The sequence below is a fragment of the Gallus gallus genome, chromosome 5 (genome assembly GCF_016699485.2).
Source record: "Gallus gallus isolate bGalGal1 chromosome 5, bGalGal1.mat.broiler.GRCg7b, whole genome shotgun sequence".
Lineage (NCBI taxonomy): Eukaryota > Metazoa > Chordata > Aves > Galliformes > Phasianidae > Gallus > Gallus gallus.
In genome coordinates this window covers 43,628,049-43,643,697 of record NC_052536.1, presented here as the reverse complement: position 1 = coordinate 43,643,697, position 15,649 = coordinate 43,628,049, and the positions used below count along the sequence as shown (strand labels likewise).

Here is a 15,649-nt window from a genome sequence, read left to right as displayed (position 1 = left end):
CTGTGTCAAGACTACTGTATTTTTGATCTGTTTTCTTTGCATTTGCTATGCTTTGTGTTCCCTTCAACCATTTTAGGCATCTAATTAAGGCATTCTAAGATGAAGTTCTGAATCTGTGTGGAAGCAGGCTTAGAAAGGGTCTTTGTGCCAAAAAATGTAGGCATATCCAGATTCAGACTTCAGTGGATTGTGCTGAGAATCTGGGGATTGATTTCTTGGATTTCATTCTAGACGGGTTTTACTTGACTAAATCCTCTTGCAGTTTGGAGTTCATCTGAAAAGAGATGAGTTATCAAACATGTAACAATTTCTTGGTTTTAATGATTCTGCTACAGTGAATGATGGCGTAATATTGTGTGAACTTTATCTAGAGTAAACATTGGCCTATGTGGGATAAATATTGTCATAACTTAGTTATCAGAGCAATGCATTGTCTCGTAAAAGAGGACAAATAAGCTCCCAAATGAAGAGAATGTAATATATTTCTATTAGGACTTCTGACAGTGGATCCAAACAAAAGAATTAAGATGTCCAGTCTGAGATACAACGAATGGCTTCAGGATGGCAGCCAGCTGTCATCTAACCCTCTAATGACTCCTGATAACTTGGGTTCTTCAGGTGCTGCAGTGCATACATATGTCAAAGCCACTTTTCATGTAAGTTCTAAAAAATCTTTTGTTATGTAATAAGTCTTGTAATTTGCTAATCTAGATTTTTGTATGTTTTCGTCTTAAATAAAAATATGTATTTGTCCTTGTAATTCAGTGATTCCTTATGACTATTTTCCCTCTGCTCCTAACATTTATGAGTAAGTACAGTGAAAATATGAATGATGAGACAAAAATGAATTTCTTGAAGGCGTTTATATTAATGAAGTTTTTGGGGTTGAGAGACAACTGTTCATGAAATATCTATAAAAATATTCTGTTTCTTAGAAAAATATATTGAAAGACCCTCTAGCTTTTGTAGAAGGGAGAAGAAAGTTTCTGCTTAAGTCGCTGGAATTCTGATCCTTCTCATGGTTACAAAATCAAGGTTAAATTTTTTTTGTACACGTGTATTTGTATTTTAAGTATCATGGATACTTTTTAAGTAGACTTGCTCATCTACCAATATTCATATTCTCATTATTCCTTCTACAGAAAATGAACTGAAATTGAGCATTTTTGTGCTGAGGTACTTGTATATGCTTATTATCAAGCAGAGAAAAAGAAAAGTTACTTTGAGAGGTCTTAATAATGCAAAATAATTTGAGCTGAAGGAAAAGAGTTTTATTTAATGAAAAAAGTTTTATTTAACTAAGTGTACTTCCTGAAAATGTAGTCGTAATGTAGCTTAAGTCTCAAAAAAAAAAAAAAAAAAAACTTCTAAACTTAGAAGAATGGGGAAGGAAAAATGCCAGTTAATATGTTATGTATTATTCAAATATGGATAATGACAAATTGTCTCTTAAATATATGTAAAGGCTATTAAAATTACTGGTATAACTAAATAAAAATTGGGAATAATCTGTCAAGAAATTACAGTTTATCTTATGATTTACCATCAAGCATTCATTAAAATCTATTAACCATAAGATGTCTTAAAACTCTTAAAAACATTCAAATTACCTTTTATTTTTAAACAGGCCTTTAACAAGTACAAAAGGGAAGGATTTTGTCTCCAGAATGTTGACAAGGCACCTCTTGCAAAGAGAAGGAAAATGAAAAAGACGAGTACAAGCACAGAGACACGTAGCAGCTCCAGTGAAAGTTCACATTCTTCTTCCTCTCATTCTCATGGTAAAACTACACCTACAAAGACACTGCAGCCAACAAACCCCACAGACAGCAATAACCCAGAAACTATCTTCCAGTTCTCTGACTGAAAAGCAGAGAATATTTTGTCTTGAAGATTTGCGTGGTTATAAACTGGGCAGTACCGTTGTCTTCTCCTACCCTTCCTCCCTGTGGCTTACAGGGTACAGAAATATGTCCGCTGCTTTAATAATGTATTTCAGTCATACCTTTTTAGCTTCATATTTCAATACATTTCTTTTTAGCATTAAGTTTGGTATCACTGGATATGGTATAATACTACTTTACAACCAACATTATATTCACTTGGGATAAATTACTAGTCTGCAGTCAAGCTCCTCATAGTAAGGAGCTATTCTGCCCTTGGTACAGCTTGGAGGAAAGCTGTTTCTCAGCATCAGAATCTTCCTCCCAGTTTCCTCTCCGCTATTAAAAGAAAGGAAAGCTCTGTAAAACATAGAACTCTTGAATCTTCTGCTTATGTCCAGCTATGTGAAGAATCTCATAGCATTTGATTCTTCCTGTACATAAGGAATGATTGGTACAATCCACCAAAGAAGTGAAGTACGCAAAGGCCTCTTAAATTTGTGGTTACATTCTATGCCATTTATTTGAATTTTAAGAACAAAATGAAGTGTTACGCAACTCTTAGGTTGCTTTAAAAAGTCGCTCCACATATCTTGTTTTAAACAATTGAGAATATGTCTTAGATTTTTTTTATTTATTTAATTTTTTAGAAAACATCTAGAGTAAAAGATGTCTGATAAGGTGACGTGTCTAGTACTGTGATACAGTAATTTTTATTTCTACTTTTTGAAGTTAATAACTTTTAAAATGTTTTACAGATTCTAAAACATGATATTACAGAAAGTGAAATTTCATATTGAATGTTTGAAAAATGGTCACGCGTTAAAATATCTATTTCAAGAATTAACTATAATTTATATTTTCTTTTTATATTTACACAAGAACTTTAAAATACTGAGATTTTTTTAAAGATGCAAAAACTCCAGTTTCAGCATTTGTTATTATAGGGTCCATACAAATATATACCGAGTTATTTGAATTTTGCATTGTGCAAATACATCAGTATAATAGTGACTGTAAAATATTAGAATATATGTTTTCTTCTTTGCACTTTATAACATCAAAATGAGATGTTTTATAATAAAGTGCACTCAGATTTCTCTTCCTTACAAGGTGCTGAGCACTGTTTTATTGGATTGAGTGACCTGAAATCCACGTTATGTGGTGGTTGTGGTCATTGTGAAGGAGAATTCTGTACTTTGCAGGCGTGAATCCCTGTATATTATCCGCTGTTTCCATTCCTTACTTAAAACTGCAAAACTCTTTCTATTCTGCTTTTACATTGTATATAACAAATACTAGACCTGGGCACCTTGTGTGTAGTGTAGATGTTAACAACTTATGCACTGGGAATACTAAAGGGAAATTATATTGAACACTGTGCTTCACAACTTATTCACTGTGGTGTTCTACAGTGAAGTATTTCCTACTGTGATAGTATAGTATGTACATAACTGTTTGGAATCATAAATGTGACTTACAGAAACATCAGCATAAACTTTTAAATCAGCATATTTTATAAATTTATGGAGAGCTCTTTTACTGCTCGTATTCTCCATGTCTAGAGACAACTCCAGTTTTGCAAATGCTTAGGTGTGTAAGTTTCCACTAAAGTCAGAGCAAGTCATTGTGTAAAGTCAATTAAACGCCTAAATTTCTGTGATAGTAGAATAATTGACGTGAGGAATTTGTTAACAGCTTATTCTACTCTCGAGCAAACTTAATCCAAACCCTATGCAAAAAAAAAAAAAAAAGATATAGGAATTGTTTATATCAGTGGTTTTATTTATAGAATTACATCAGATATCAGTATTGACAAATACAATACATCCATGTTTACAGGGATTGTGTGTATCAAAACAAGGCTTTGAAGCCCAACTTGTTTGTTCTGTGTTTCTTTAATATTAATAATGGCATTCTGAGGTTTTGGAATTGCTCATGTGAAATAGTTTACTACTTTCTTGATGTGAATGTCAACAGTAATTGCAGCATTAATTTCAGGTTGATGTGAATATTGAGATTTGCACTGTTTATGTAGAGGTAGAATATTTAAAGATCAGTATATGTGCTAATAACACAACCGATTTTAAGTGGCTGATGTTAAAATATTGAAAAATAATTGTCAATGTAATATATTCTGATTTGCTTTCTGAATGCTCTCTTTGGAAGTGATCTCAATAGTGAAAATGGCTCATTTGTAAAAGAATACTTTCCCTCTCCCCAATAAACTTGCTGTAAATACAAAAATAACAATCCACAATTAATACTTATTGTGTAGACAGTACAAGTAAATTGAGGGAGGGAGGTTGTTCTTAAATTTTATACCTTAAGGAGTTCTTGGAATTTATTGTCTTCATAGTGAGGAAAACAAAAAAGCAATTTTGGGTTTGCTTTCTTTCAAGAGTAACAAAAAATCTTTTGGATACCAAACATTGTGACCCTTGTGAAATAACTTTTTTAAAGTTAGAAGCATCATACATTTGTTTCTCTCTTGGGAAATTTAAGCTGATGCCTGACAAACTGATGAAACGAGAAAAAGAAGATTCATACAAGAAACTCTATGCTGCAGATGATGGCTGCGTTGTCTGGTGTTGGTTTTTTGGTTTTTTTTTTCACACAGGTTTTGTGAGATTGTTGTGAATCTGAAATTATTAGAGTAGATCACTTGCATCAAATACAACTTTTACTCGATAATATTTCTCTTTCTTCTTTGTGCTCTAACAGTAGTTATTTAATAAAAAATTAACAACAGGATGTTTTTTTGGTCTGGGTAAGTACTCTTAGCTGTTGATTTGCATTTGCTTTGAACCGGTTACCTGGGATAGCTGACATATTATCACCTCTGACTTTCTACTGCCTCCAGGTAACAGATCTCTTGTATTGGACACTAAGCTGCTTGGGTTTATAGATAGGCATCTTTATATAAGCAACTTCTGTTTACACTGATAAAACTGGATTTGCAATCTAGGCAGCTCAAGAGTGGGTTCACTTTTTGTTCCGATGCAGGAGGCTATTTACTCATGGCAGAAAGATGTTCTGTCTCAGCTTCATCTGTTGCCCAGCCTGGCACTCAAGGTGTATGATAAACATGGACCAAATTTTTAATACTCATACCACTATTTCAAATCTGAAATATACAAGCTAATCTTGATTATTACTTAAAGTACTTGTTATTGCCATCTTAAAGAGGTGTTAGACTGTAAATTGTTTATACTCAAATTTCATTTACGGTGCTGCTATGAGTCAAACAACCTTAATGTCTAGTAATGATCTTTCTTTACTATTATCGTATGTGACACAGTGGGCAATGTCGTGGGCAGATTTCTTTGAAAGATCAAATTTTTTATCAGTAAAGATGTTTATATTAATCTTAAATGTACTAGCTACTATGTTGGTAAAGCTATTTCTTTGTAATATTTCTTGAAATGCAGATATTAATGATGATAAAGGTTTTAGAGGAATACAAAAAAGGTAATATCTTTACTGTTCCTCTGACTTAGTGAAGTTTCTACCCTTTTCATAAGGAAAAGCAAGTGAAATGTTTGTTTCTTAGTAGAATGATCTGTGCATTTGGCATTTGTATTGTTTACTGCTACAGAAAATATCTTGATTAAAATACTGTATTACAGTTTTGAGAGAGCAAAAAAATACAGTATTGCATCAGAATGATTCGAAACTTGTGAGTTGGCATTGCTGATGTATGTATTTTCTCTGTGCTTTTCCATGGCTACTTTTTGGAGCAAAATAACGATACCTGCACAGCCATGTTCCCCAGTGCTCATCCAGGAGCAGAATGCTGTCTTGGTTAAAAAAAAATAAAAAACAATCATGTGACTCTCTCATACGTTTTGTTAGTTCTGATGAAGTGTTGTAGAAGTCTGTTACGTTTTCAGTATGCGCATGTATTATGTGCGTGTGTGTGTAGATTCATGCTGTATTGCACAAGTCTAGGCCTCCATTGAAAGTAATGGGCCTTTTTTAAGAGAACCTTTACTTAACTTTACTTACTGTGTGAATTCTTGACTCATACAGATTCAGAGGAGCAGACAAGGTGGCTGCTGCAGAAGAGGAAGAAGGTTAAGGGAAATCAATAATGAGAAGCTTCAGGTGACTTTTTTTTTTTTGTTATTCATTAGGTATAATTCCAGGTATTTTTATAACAAGTCTTGCTGTTTTCATTCTTTTTCCCCATATACAACAGTCTTTCACTACACTGAATTTTACATTGCAGAACATTGCATTTCCTTTCTTCAGGAAATAGCATGCTTCTGCTGTAGAAGTGTCTTATCTTTTACCTGTCAGAAATGCTCCTGAGTTAGCTCCTTTGACCCACAGGGCACTGGAGTATGTAAAAATAATAATGCAGAGCTGTTGGCTAGCTCTTGCTCACTCTCTGTCATTTTTATGTATCACTTTTTCAATACATACTGGGAGTTCAGTGCACCTATATAGGAAAGAAGATCTAGGAATCAGGATGATTCCAGTGCTGTGTACTAGGACAGAAAGTAGTCATGTTCTTAATCACTTAAACCAGTGGGAGCAGTCTTGTCTGTTGTGCCTGGATGCAGCAAGAGCAGAGAAATGTAGGACACCTGGAATTACGTGAATTTGAATAAAACACTTTTTTTTTTATGGTATTCATGTTCTTTTTGGTGGAAAGGAAAATTCCAAATTTCTTGGGAGTCAATGGTTAGTGAGATGGGATGGTACAGACTGGTTTGGCAGCCTCCTGTCACCCCCAGGGCTGCTTCTGATCCTTCTGGCCCCCAGCTCTGGTCTTTTCCAGGTATAGGTGTTATCACCTCTCAGCCAGTCTGTGTTCTATCAACTTAACTGAGACATCTTGGCAAATGGATAATAAAAGGGATTGATTAATTCTGAAGTAGCAATGAAACACTGCAAAACTTAATACGTTGCTACATTTTTTGAAAGCTAATATTCTGTTGAAATGTAGAAAGGAGTCCCTGCTATTTGCACGTGTTGGCAACTAATCTGGCTGTATCAAAAAATAAAATTAAAAAAAAAAAATCCTACAGAGGTATGCTAACTTCTTTTGAAACGCTAATAATAAAGCCAAGAAAAGCAGAGCTCTTCAATTGCTTAGGAGCAGTTCAAAAACCTGTCATGGACGAAATTACAAGCTGATTGCAAGCTTGCTACATTTTTCTCAATACAAACATAATTTTACTCTTGTCAACAAACAAAACTTCATCAAATCTTAAAATTGGGATCTCATTTATGTTTGTTTGATTTTCTTTTTTTTTTTTTTGGTGGTGTTATTCTTTTAAAATGCATAATTCTCTTGGTATGAGTGTGACAGAAGACTTATTTTCATGAGGAAGAGGAAAATCTAAGGTTTTGGGATAAGGCCTTGTGAACAAACAAAAGAATTCTACTGGGAAAGGTAATCCCTGTTCTTAGCTGGTTTAGTTTTACATAGGTATACATTACTTATATTTGCTGATCATAACAAAATCTACCTTAGTACCTTTCGTATCAGTTATGAGTGTAATTTTGTGTTTGACACTTTTCAGGTAAGCGAAAGTATCTTTCATGTATAAAGCAGTTGTTGTAATTATGGCAAAGTGAGAAGAATGGAGGAAAAAACAGTCTGCAGACTGTGATGCGAAAAAAGGACAGTGCTGAAGGTTTGCTCCAAGTGATGTTTACAAGTGACATGGGAATCAGAGTACCAGTGTATGGTCTGAAGGAATGTACTCATAATTAAGTCTTTATCCTATTTTCTTTTGAAATGAATGTATTGTGAGGAAGAGAAACTAAATTAATTCACATAAGTAGTGAGTACCTCAAAGCTTTTCTCTCGTGTCTCCTTAGTGATTTCTCCTTCTTTGAATATGTAGCTCAGCTATACATAATAGTTACTCTCTTGAAGCTATGCATACTTGAGGGAACAAGATTCCACTGTAAGTTCATTGTACAGTGATCGTGTAAATCAGAACTCAAGGTGCTATATCCCTGCTGCTGTAAAGGTCAAGTGTTAATACTGTTCCGTATAGTATATGCTGCTACATCAGGCCACTTGGTTTGATTTGTCAGACTGGAAGGAAAACTTCAGGTCTGTTTTAAGAGAACACCGAAGTGAGACAGAACAAGCCTTTAATCGTAACTTACATCTGTATTGCAAATGTGAATAATAAAAGTTTGGCTTTGGCTTTCAACCTTGGCAGTCTAATCATTGAGGTGCTAGTGCAGCAAATTTTGTTGCTTCCAGATGTCATAGGATCGCCAAGGTTGGAAAAGACCTCTGAGATCATCCAGTCCTTATTGCACTTATCTCTTTCACTTGTAGAGAAGAGAATCTGCAATATTGTTTTTTATTAGTCTTTTACCAGAATCCCAGTAGAATAGATCCTCCATAATTTCTACCTTTACCTTTGAAGTTGTAGATGCAGGAATACATTAGTGAGGAATTCTGACAGCTAGTTACAAAGGAGCAGGCTGTGTTAATTTGCACTAAGTGGAACAGGACGTGCTGTTTCTTGTTTCAGTGTGGGCAGGGAGGGAGAAGAGGCAAAGAAATGCAAGGAAGGAGTATTGAGCTCATAATTTACAGGACATTCTGATTTCACAGAACTGTTTTTGAAGAATGTACCCAAGATCTTTCCAAACTTAAATTCTTTGAGGAAAAGAATACTTACCTATCAACATTTTTCTTGGAGGGGAATGGTGCCATTTTCAAGCTTCTGAGGCACCAATACATGCATATCCAGTCTTGATTTCCTTAACTCATTTTATGCCATTTTTCAACAGATTAGAATGAAGTGCTTATCTCTAAAATTCTTGGTCATGTCAACAAAATGCAAAACTTTGCAGCAGAATTTTACCAAAAAGGAAGCTGAAGAATTTTAATAATTTATTTTACCCAGCTTTGGGATATTCAGGAAATGAAATGAGGATTTGTTTGGGTTTTTTTTGGCTTTTTTTTTTTTTTTTTTGAATGTGGTCAAAACTAGCAGAGGTGTTGATCATTCTGTGAGTGCAATAATGGAAGAAATACAAGCTGTTTGCTAGAAGACTTCTCAGAAGTCATCAGATTTCTGCAGATCCAGGTGCCGGCTGAATGCTCTTGTCTCTAGAGCTGTTAAAGTCTAACCAGGCTGATGCAGAGGATGGTAAGCTCAGCCTGTTGTCCTGCCTGTCAGAATCATTGGCTTATGAAAATCAATTGGTGGAGCTTCTCCCTTAAGATGCACTTCCCTTTATGTGCCAGTCTTACCTACCACCAAGGAATGAACAGCAGCTTTTAGTGGATCAGGTCCTTTGTCTGTGTTAGAATGATAACCCGTAGTATACATTTTGATCTTCAGTCACTCCATTTTCTTCTCCAGGTCATGGTGTTCAGACATAGGAGAACAGTTTTTTGTTGCCTTAAATTGTGTCAGCAGCCACTGTGGTGGCGTCAAAGTTAGTGCAAGGCAATTTAAAGAAGTACATCATGTCATTATGAACAATTCAACCTTAGTTTCCCTTCGGAGACGTTCTTCGAACTGTGCACAGCATAAAGCAGCAGTACAGGTATTCTCCTGGATAGCTGGTGGTCTTGCATGCCTGTTGTTCCACTGACTCTTAAAGTCATGCTGGTAAAAGTCATGCTTTTTTAACTTTTTGTGAAAAAGAGTTAAAAATTAAACTGAGCACATGAATTTTATGCACATGGTACGTGCATGAATCCAGCTCTGTAGGTAGTAACCTAAGATGTCTACTGTTAGCTACCTTATGCACTACTTCTATGGCAGGAGGGAGAAGTATCCGAACAACTTTCTAGAATAGACTGATAGCATTTGTAATAGCTCAGACTATCCAATCTCTAGCACTGTCAGGAGCTTGGAGGAAAAAAAAAAGTATGAATATGCCTATGGTGTTATGCTATCAGTATATTTAAAAACAACAGAAAGCAAAACACACACTCTTCCAGGATACATGTGGGCTAAGTATGTTATGCAGTTTGGGGTTTTTTAAGGGAGCAAAAAATACTCATTACCCTGTTCTATTCTTTTCATGAACTTCCTGTTTATGTTAACCCTTTTAATTCAATTTCTTCTGGTCTTTCTAGCTTAAGATGCACTGATCAATGAATATTTTTCTTCAAGCAACTGTTACATTTGCTAAATGGAATGAAGAATTTTAGAAGTCCAAAAAGAACAATTTTAAAAGTACAAAAAAAAAAATCATTTACCTTATAATGAGTGACAACCTAAAAGGATAGGCTCAAATAACACCTTCGTACCTGAAGTATGCTGGAGTCAGATTTGGCTGGCTGATTTGACTTCTACACTTTGAAGTAGGGTTGAGTTGGAAGCAGAAGCAATAGATATTTGCTGTGTCCTATGGATGTGAAACTTAAGGTGTTTTTTTTTTAAGAACCTGTACTTTGACCCAACTGAAGTGCTGAAAGGTTGAAAACTGGCAGTTGTTCCCTAGAAACTTCATTCATTAATTGTCTTTGTGATCTGAAGATAGAAAGTTAAAGCCCACAGAATGCGTAGTTCGTATCTTTCACTAATGAACTGTAGTCACAGTAACGCTTTTTATGCTTGCTTTTATCAATCTGTCTAATATATTCTGTTCCCATGTGCACCGATAGGTAGAATGATGTCCAGGGCAATGGAGCAGACTCACAATTACCCATTCTCTGGCTTCACACAAAGGCTAGACCTTTCAGAGACTTCTTTGATCATGTTAACATCTGTTAGTGTATATTAAATAAGCTATGCATCAGTCCTGATCATTCCCTGACAAGATTCAGTGCAACTTCTTGTAGGAAGGAGCTACTACATAATGCAGTACACGAAAAGGGAAAATTGTGATATCTGGGGAATCTCAGAAGATGCGGGCAAAATTTGGCTTTCTGCTAAAAATTACAAGCGTTAAGCAATAAAAATGTGAAAGGTTGAGTAGGCTGAGATATATGTTGCAGTGTGTGAAGCTGACTGAATATAGCTAGAACATAGGAAATGCCCTGCTGAGTCAAACTACTGAGATCAGAAATGCATGCAGCACCCAAGCTATGGATGTGCCACAGTTTGCAGAACTGCAGCAGAATGATGTCCACTGCTTTGCTCTCAGTACCCTTCTGGTGTTGACAGGCATTTTGTAGGCTGCCAGTGCACAATGCACCAGTGATTTCGGGGAGCTGCTTATGATCTTATTTGTGATACACTGTGTAGAAAAGGTTGTCAAAAGTAAATTCTTTTGTTGAGCAAATAGCTTGTATTTCACCAATTCATGTTATTTTAAAGGCATACAGTCCTGTTTTGGAGACACGAAGTTGAAGAATCCACCACCTCTTTGATATTTAACCAAACAGTTAAATCTCCCGAAAGCTTTAAAAACAGGTCTATATTTTTACATACATTTCTTTGTCACAAGTCTCCAAATTTGAGTTCTCATTCTCTCTGTTAATCTATTTGTAAGTGCTATATCATATATACGTGAAGTTTTAGTTCCAAAAGCTAATAGCAGTATTTTGGTGGTTCTGCCAGTTGCTACAGTCAGAGGTAGACTGACTGGCCAGGTCTCCTAACTGCAATGCAGAAAGGGCAGCCAGCACTTACTGAGTCCACATATTGCCAGCTCCTGCGTCCCTACCCATCTGAAGTATAGGTCTCTTGGAATTTGCCCAGCTGATTCTAGAAAGTCTCCTCCTCTCTCTGCAAAGATCCTTGCCTTTGGAAAATCATGATGTGAGTAAGCATGGGTGTCATTTTCCAGGTTTTTCCCCCTAGGGTCATGTCAGGCTGCGTCTTACTGCTCTTCTGTCTTCCTTTTGTGTGACTCCAGCCTTCTCGTGGGCTGTCACTGGCATTCCCCAAGCTAATCAGAGGGATGTGATGAGACTGAAGGTGACAATCCTTTGTTTTAGGACTACTATGTACAAAACTTTAAGACTTCCCTCCAGTTATTAACATTAATGGGGGGAAAAAAAAGCCAAAGCGATTTGCTCCAGTTTTCTTCTTTTCAAACACAGAATAATATTTGCTGAGAACACACCACGTTTGTCCTTCCTGTACCAATGAACAAGTGAGGCTGCTGGCATTTTGCCATGGTTTCATCCCCAGAAGCTGTTAATCCGCGTGGATTCCTCTGATGTATTTAGTTTTCCATACCCACTTGTTGTAATGCTCACAGCACGGAGCATTCTCCATGTACGTTTTACACTTAAGCTACTGCTTCGGTAACTCAGAAATTATATGTGGTTTTTAACTCCCTCTAGTGGTGTAACGCTGCAGTTTGCAAGTTGTTTACCTGCTAATGCAGTAGCAAAGACTGAGTTTGAATGCAGTCTGACACTAGATCCTTAACGTTTAACTGTCGTTGTTTTTCCAGATGTATTTAAATAGCAATGTGGAAAATAATGATACTTATTAATAATATGCATATTTTTTATTACTTGTGAATAGCTGGGACACACTGCAAAACGAATTACCAGAAATTCAAAGCTTTTCTTCCATGTAATAATAACATACGTTTAAAAGGGTTGAATTTAGGAACTGAAGAAAGGCTGTAAAGCCAACTGCTGCACTATGCTTGCTACATCAGTAATGCTAATGCCAAAAGCACATGATCTTCGTCTTCGCTTAAAGTGGGTGCAGAAGCGCCATTTGAAACACCAATTATATGAAGACAGTCATTCCTGTAGAGATGGAAATTGATCTTGGAACAAAACCTAAGTGTGATTTGAGCCAGTAATGTAATGAAATCGAGCAACTTCACAGTAATACTAATGAGCTGCTCCTTTGGCTTTCCTAGCTGAAGAGATTTTATTCAGATTCACAAAGAGCTTCATGTTTACTGAAATACAGTCTCCCAGTTCCCTAGGATGTAATATGTATCTTACTTTTACTTCAATAAATAGCTTAAGGTACAAGGTGTATATTCTGTGCTGGATGGAACCAAATTAACTGAAAAGCAGTGAGATAACAGAAGTTTAACAAGGTTAGCTTTTTTTTCTAAAACCACATTTATTTCATTCAATGTACTTCTATTCTGGCCACTTCTTGCATAAATGAGTCAAAAGAATAGGAAAACATCTTTACGTTTAAACCCATGTTTAGAGCTTACCTGGCCTTTCCCTGAACTTGGAAGTGGCTAAAGCATGCCTCTTAAATCCTTAGACCTTTCAAGAAGGCTGGAAAGTTTCGTATTGGCACAATAGATGTGAGAAAAAGCTAACTTTGTTCCCATTTTGCTTCATGTTAGTCACTAAGTGTTTAGAATAGCAACTTTACTGGCAGTGTAGTGGTGTAACCCTAATAATACATTTGTGGAACAAGTAATTAAACTTGGATAGAGATGCATCTATTAAGCCTTGCAATAGTGAAGTACTTTTTTCTTTTTTTTTTTTTAAGCCATGTTTCTCATGGTTCTTTGTGTGAATTTATGTTTGTGATGCAGAGGATATTTTATAACAAATGTTATGACAGGTTTAAAATACAGTAAGAACCATTTGTCTAAACAGTGCGATTTTTAAAATGCAGTGCTTATTAAATTATATTGTTGCCCTCTCATTGCAAGTGCTGATTCCCATTTAGTATGAATGGCTGTGGAAAGGAGATGTTCTGGAGTCTGACTTCTTATCTTTTGTAGCACTAATTAGTCGTTAAGCTTCAGATTCAGCCTATCAGTGCCAATGACTGCTGCACTGTTTTTCATTACATACTAAAAATAAGAATCAACTGATTTCATATAATTGTGAAAAATAAATATATCTGATTGTTAAGGCATGCTTTCCTTTTCAGGTATCAATTATATACAATATATCAAATATATAATTGAAAAATGCATTATGTAAGAAATCTGAAAGCAATGAGCTATGAAATCAAAAGTTATTGTGGAGTGGGAAAAAACGTGTCCTGGATTTCTGGGTTTTCCTGAATCTGTGTATGAATTTAACTTTCAAACAGCATTAAGGGCTTTATGGTTTACAAACTTATGTACATTCACAGATGTAATTATTTTATCTTTAAGAAAATAAACTCATATAAAAAGCCTTGAAATGTTGGAATATTTTGTTACAGCATATTTCAGTTTGTATATGTGACTGCATTCCTTGCTGTGATGCGTAGTGGAAGGCAAGTTGCATGTGGTCATGGACATAGTCAAACTGTTGGTTTTGAGGATGCTGTTAATTCTTACTTTAGTAACCTTTAAATTGCAGTTTGATACTCCCAAAAAGGAACCAGGTGTCACTATGAAATATTTTCTCTGACAGTTTTCGTATGGACTTTACTAAATTTCATAGAGATGACTGGCTGCAGTAGGCATGGAGAACTGCAGTTAGCATAACACTATTAGTGAAACTAGGTAGCTGGAGAAAAAAATGGCACTTTATACTTGAGAAAATGGTATCTAAATAGCAGTTGAATTAGTTTTCTTTAAAATACAAGTAACATTTGAATTGTACTCCGATAACTTGCAATACAATATGTTCATTATCTTAACAAATTACTATGTTAATGTGGAGTGAAAAATAAGATGTTGGTGAAATAAAGATTTGTGTTGAGGAAAAGCTTCTCTTTTTAATATTGACTTTTTAATTCCATTTATGCTTTGTGGAGATAAAAGAGGAACTGTCTTTTGTTACATTACATTCTCCAGGGGTCAATGCTGAGTCCAGTCTTGTTCAGCATCTTCGTCAACAAGCTGAGGTGAAGGGATAGAGTCCACCCTCAGCGAGTTTGTTGATATTACAAAGCTGGGAGGAGAGGCTGATACACCAGAAAGTTGTGCTGCTGTTCAACAGGACCTGTCCAGACTGAAGCGTTGGGCTGGGAGGAACATGGTGAGGTTCAACAAGAGGAAGTGTAGAGTCTTGCACCTGGGGAGGAATAACCGCATGCATCAGTACAGGTTAGGCAATGACCTGCTGGAGAGGACCTCTGTTGAGAAGGACCTGAGTGTTCTGGTGGACAGCAAGTTGGCCATGAGCCAGTCGTGTGCCCTTGTGGCCAAGAAGGCCAAAGGAATCCTGGGATGCATTAAAAAGAGCATGGCCAGCAGACTGAGGGAAGTGATCCTCCTCCTCTACTCTGCCCTGGTGAGGCCACATTTAGGGTCCTGTGTCCAGTTCTGGGCTCCACAGTCCAAAGTAACCAGGGATCTCCTAGAGTCCAGTGGAGAGTTGCAAAGACGTTTAAGGGCCTGGAGCATCTGCTGTGTAAGGAAGGACTGAATAACCTGGGTCTGTTCAGCTTGGGGAAAAGAAGACTTTGGGGGGGGGGGGGGGGGGGGGGGGGGTGAAGGGAGGAGGTTCTGATTAATGTTTATAAATATCTGAAGAGAGGTTGGAGGCAAATGGATGAGGCCAGGCTTTTCTCAGTGCCGCGTAGCAATAAGACGAGGAGTAATGGCCTCAAACTTGAACATAGGAAGTTCCATACAAACATGGAAGAACTTCTATACGGTAAGGGTGATGGAGCAGTGGAACAGGTTGCCCAGAGAAGTTGTGGAGTCTCCTTCTATGGAGATATTCAAGACCCATCTGGATGCCTATCTGTGTCATCTATTGTGTAGGGAGCCTGCTTTAGCAGGGGGGTTGGACTGGGTGATCTCTTGAGGCCCTTTCCCAACCCCTGCAATTCTGTGATTCCATTTACATTTCTGTGATGCATGCTATAGGAACTCTGATGAAGAAAATTGTTTTAATAAGCAGCACTTTGATTAGCAGCTTCAAACACACTCTTTAGAAGAATAACTCTGTTAGTAGTTAAAAGTGGTGAAAGACTAAAGCTAGAATAATAGGTAAT

The 15,649-nt window shown here is 36.4% G+C and overlaps 1 protein-coding gene across 9 annotated transcripts in view; it reads left to right on the top strand.

Annotated features, from left to right (window-relative positions):
- The window catches only part of RPS6KA5 (ribosomal protein S6 kinase A5), a 133,367-nt gene extending 118,955 nt beyond the window's left edge, over nucleotides 1-14,412 (top strand). For 6 of the 9 annotated variants that reach the window (XM_046941787.1, XM_046941785.1, XM_046941786.1 and 3 more), the window contains 2 exons: nucleotides 493-656; nucleotides 1,628-13,900. In XM_046941787.1, coding sequence (XP_046797743.1) covers nucleotides 493-656; nucleotides 1,628-1,867 — 404 coding nt within the window. In that variant the 3' untranslated portion in view covers nucleotides 1,868-13,900. Of the gene's footprint in view, nucleotides 1-492; nucleotides 657-1,627 lie in introns of all 9 variants that reach the window. The other 3 variants (XR_005860048.2, XR_005860047.2, NM_001012587.3) reach the window with 3 other exon arrangements.
- The last annotated feature ends 1,237 nt before the right edge of the window (nucleotides 14,413-15,649 follow it).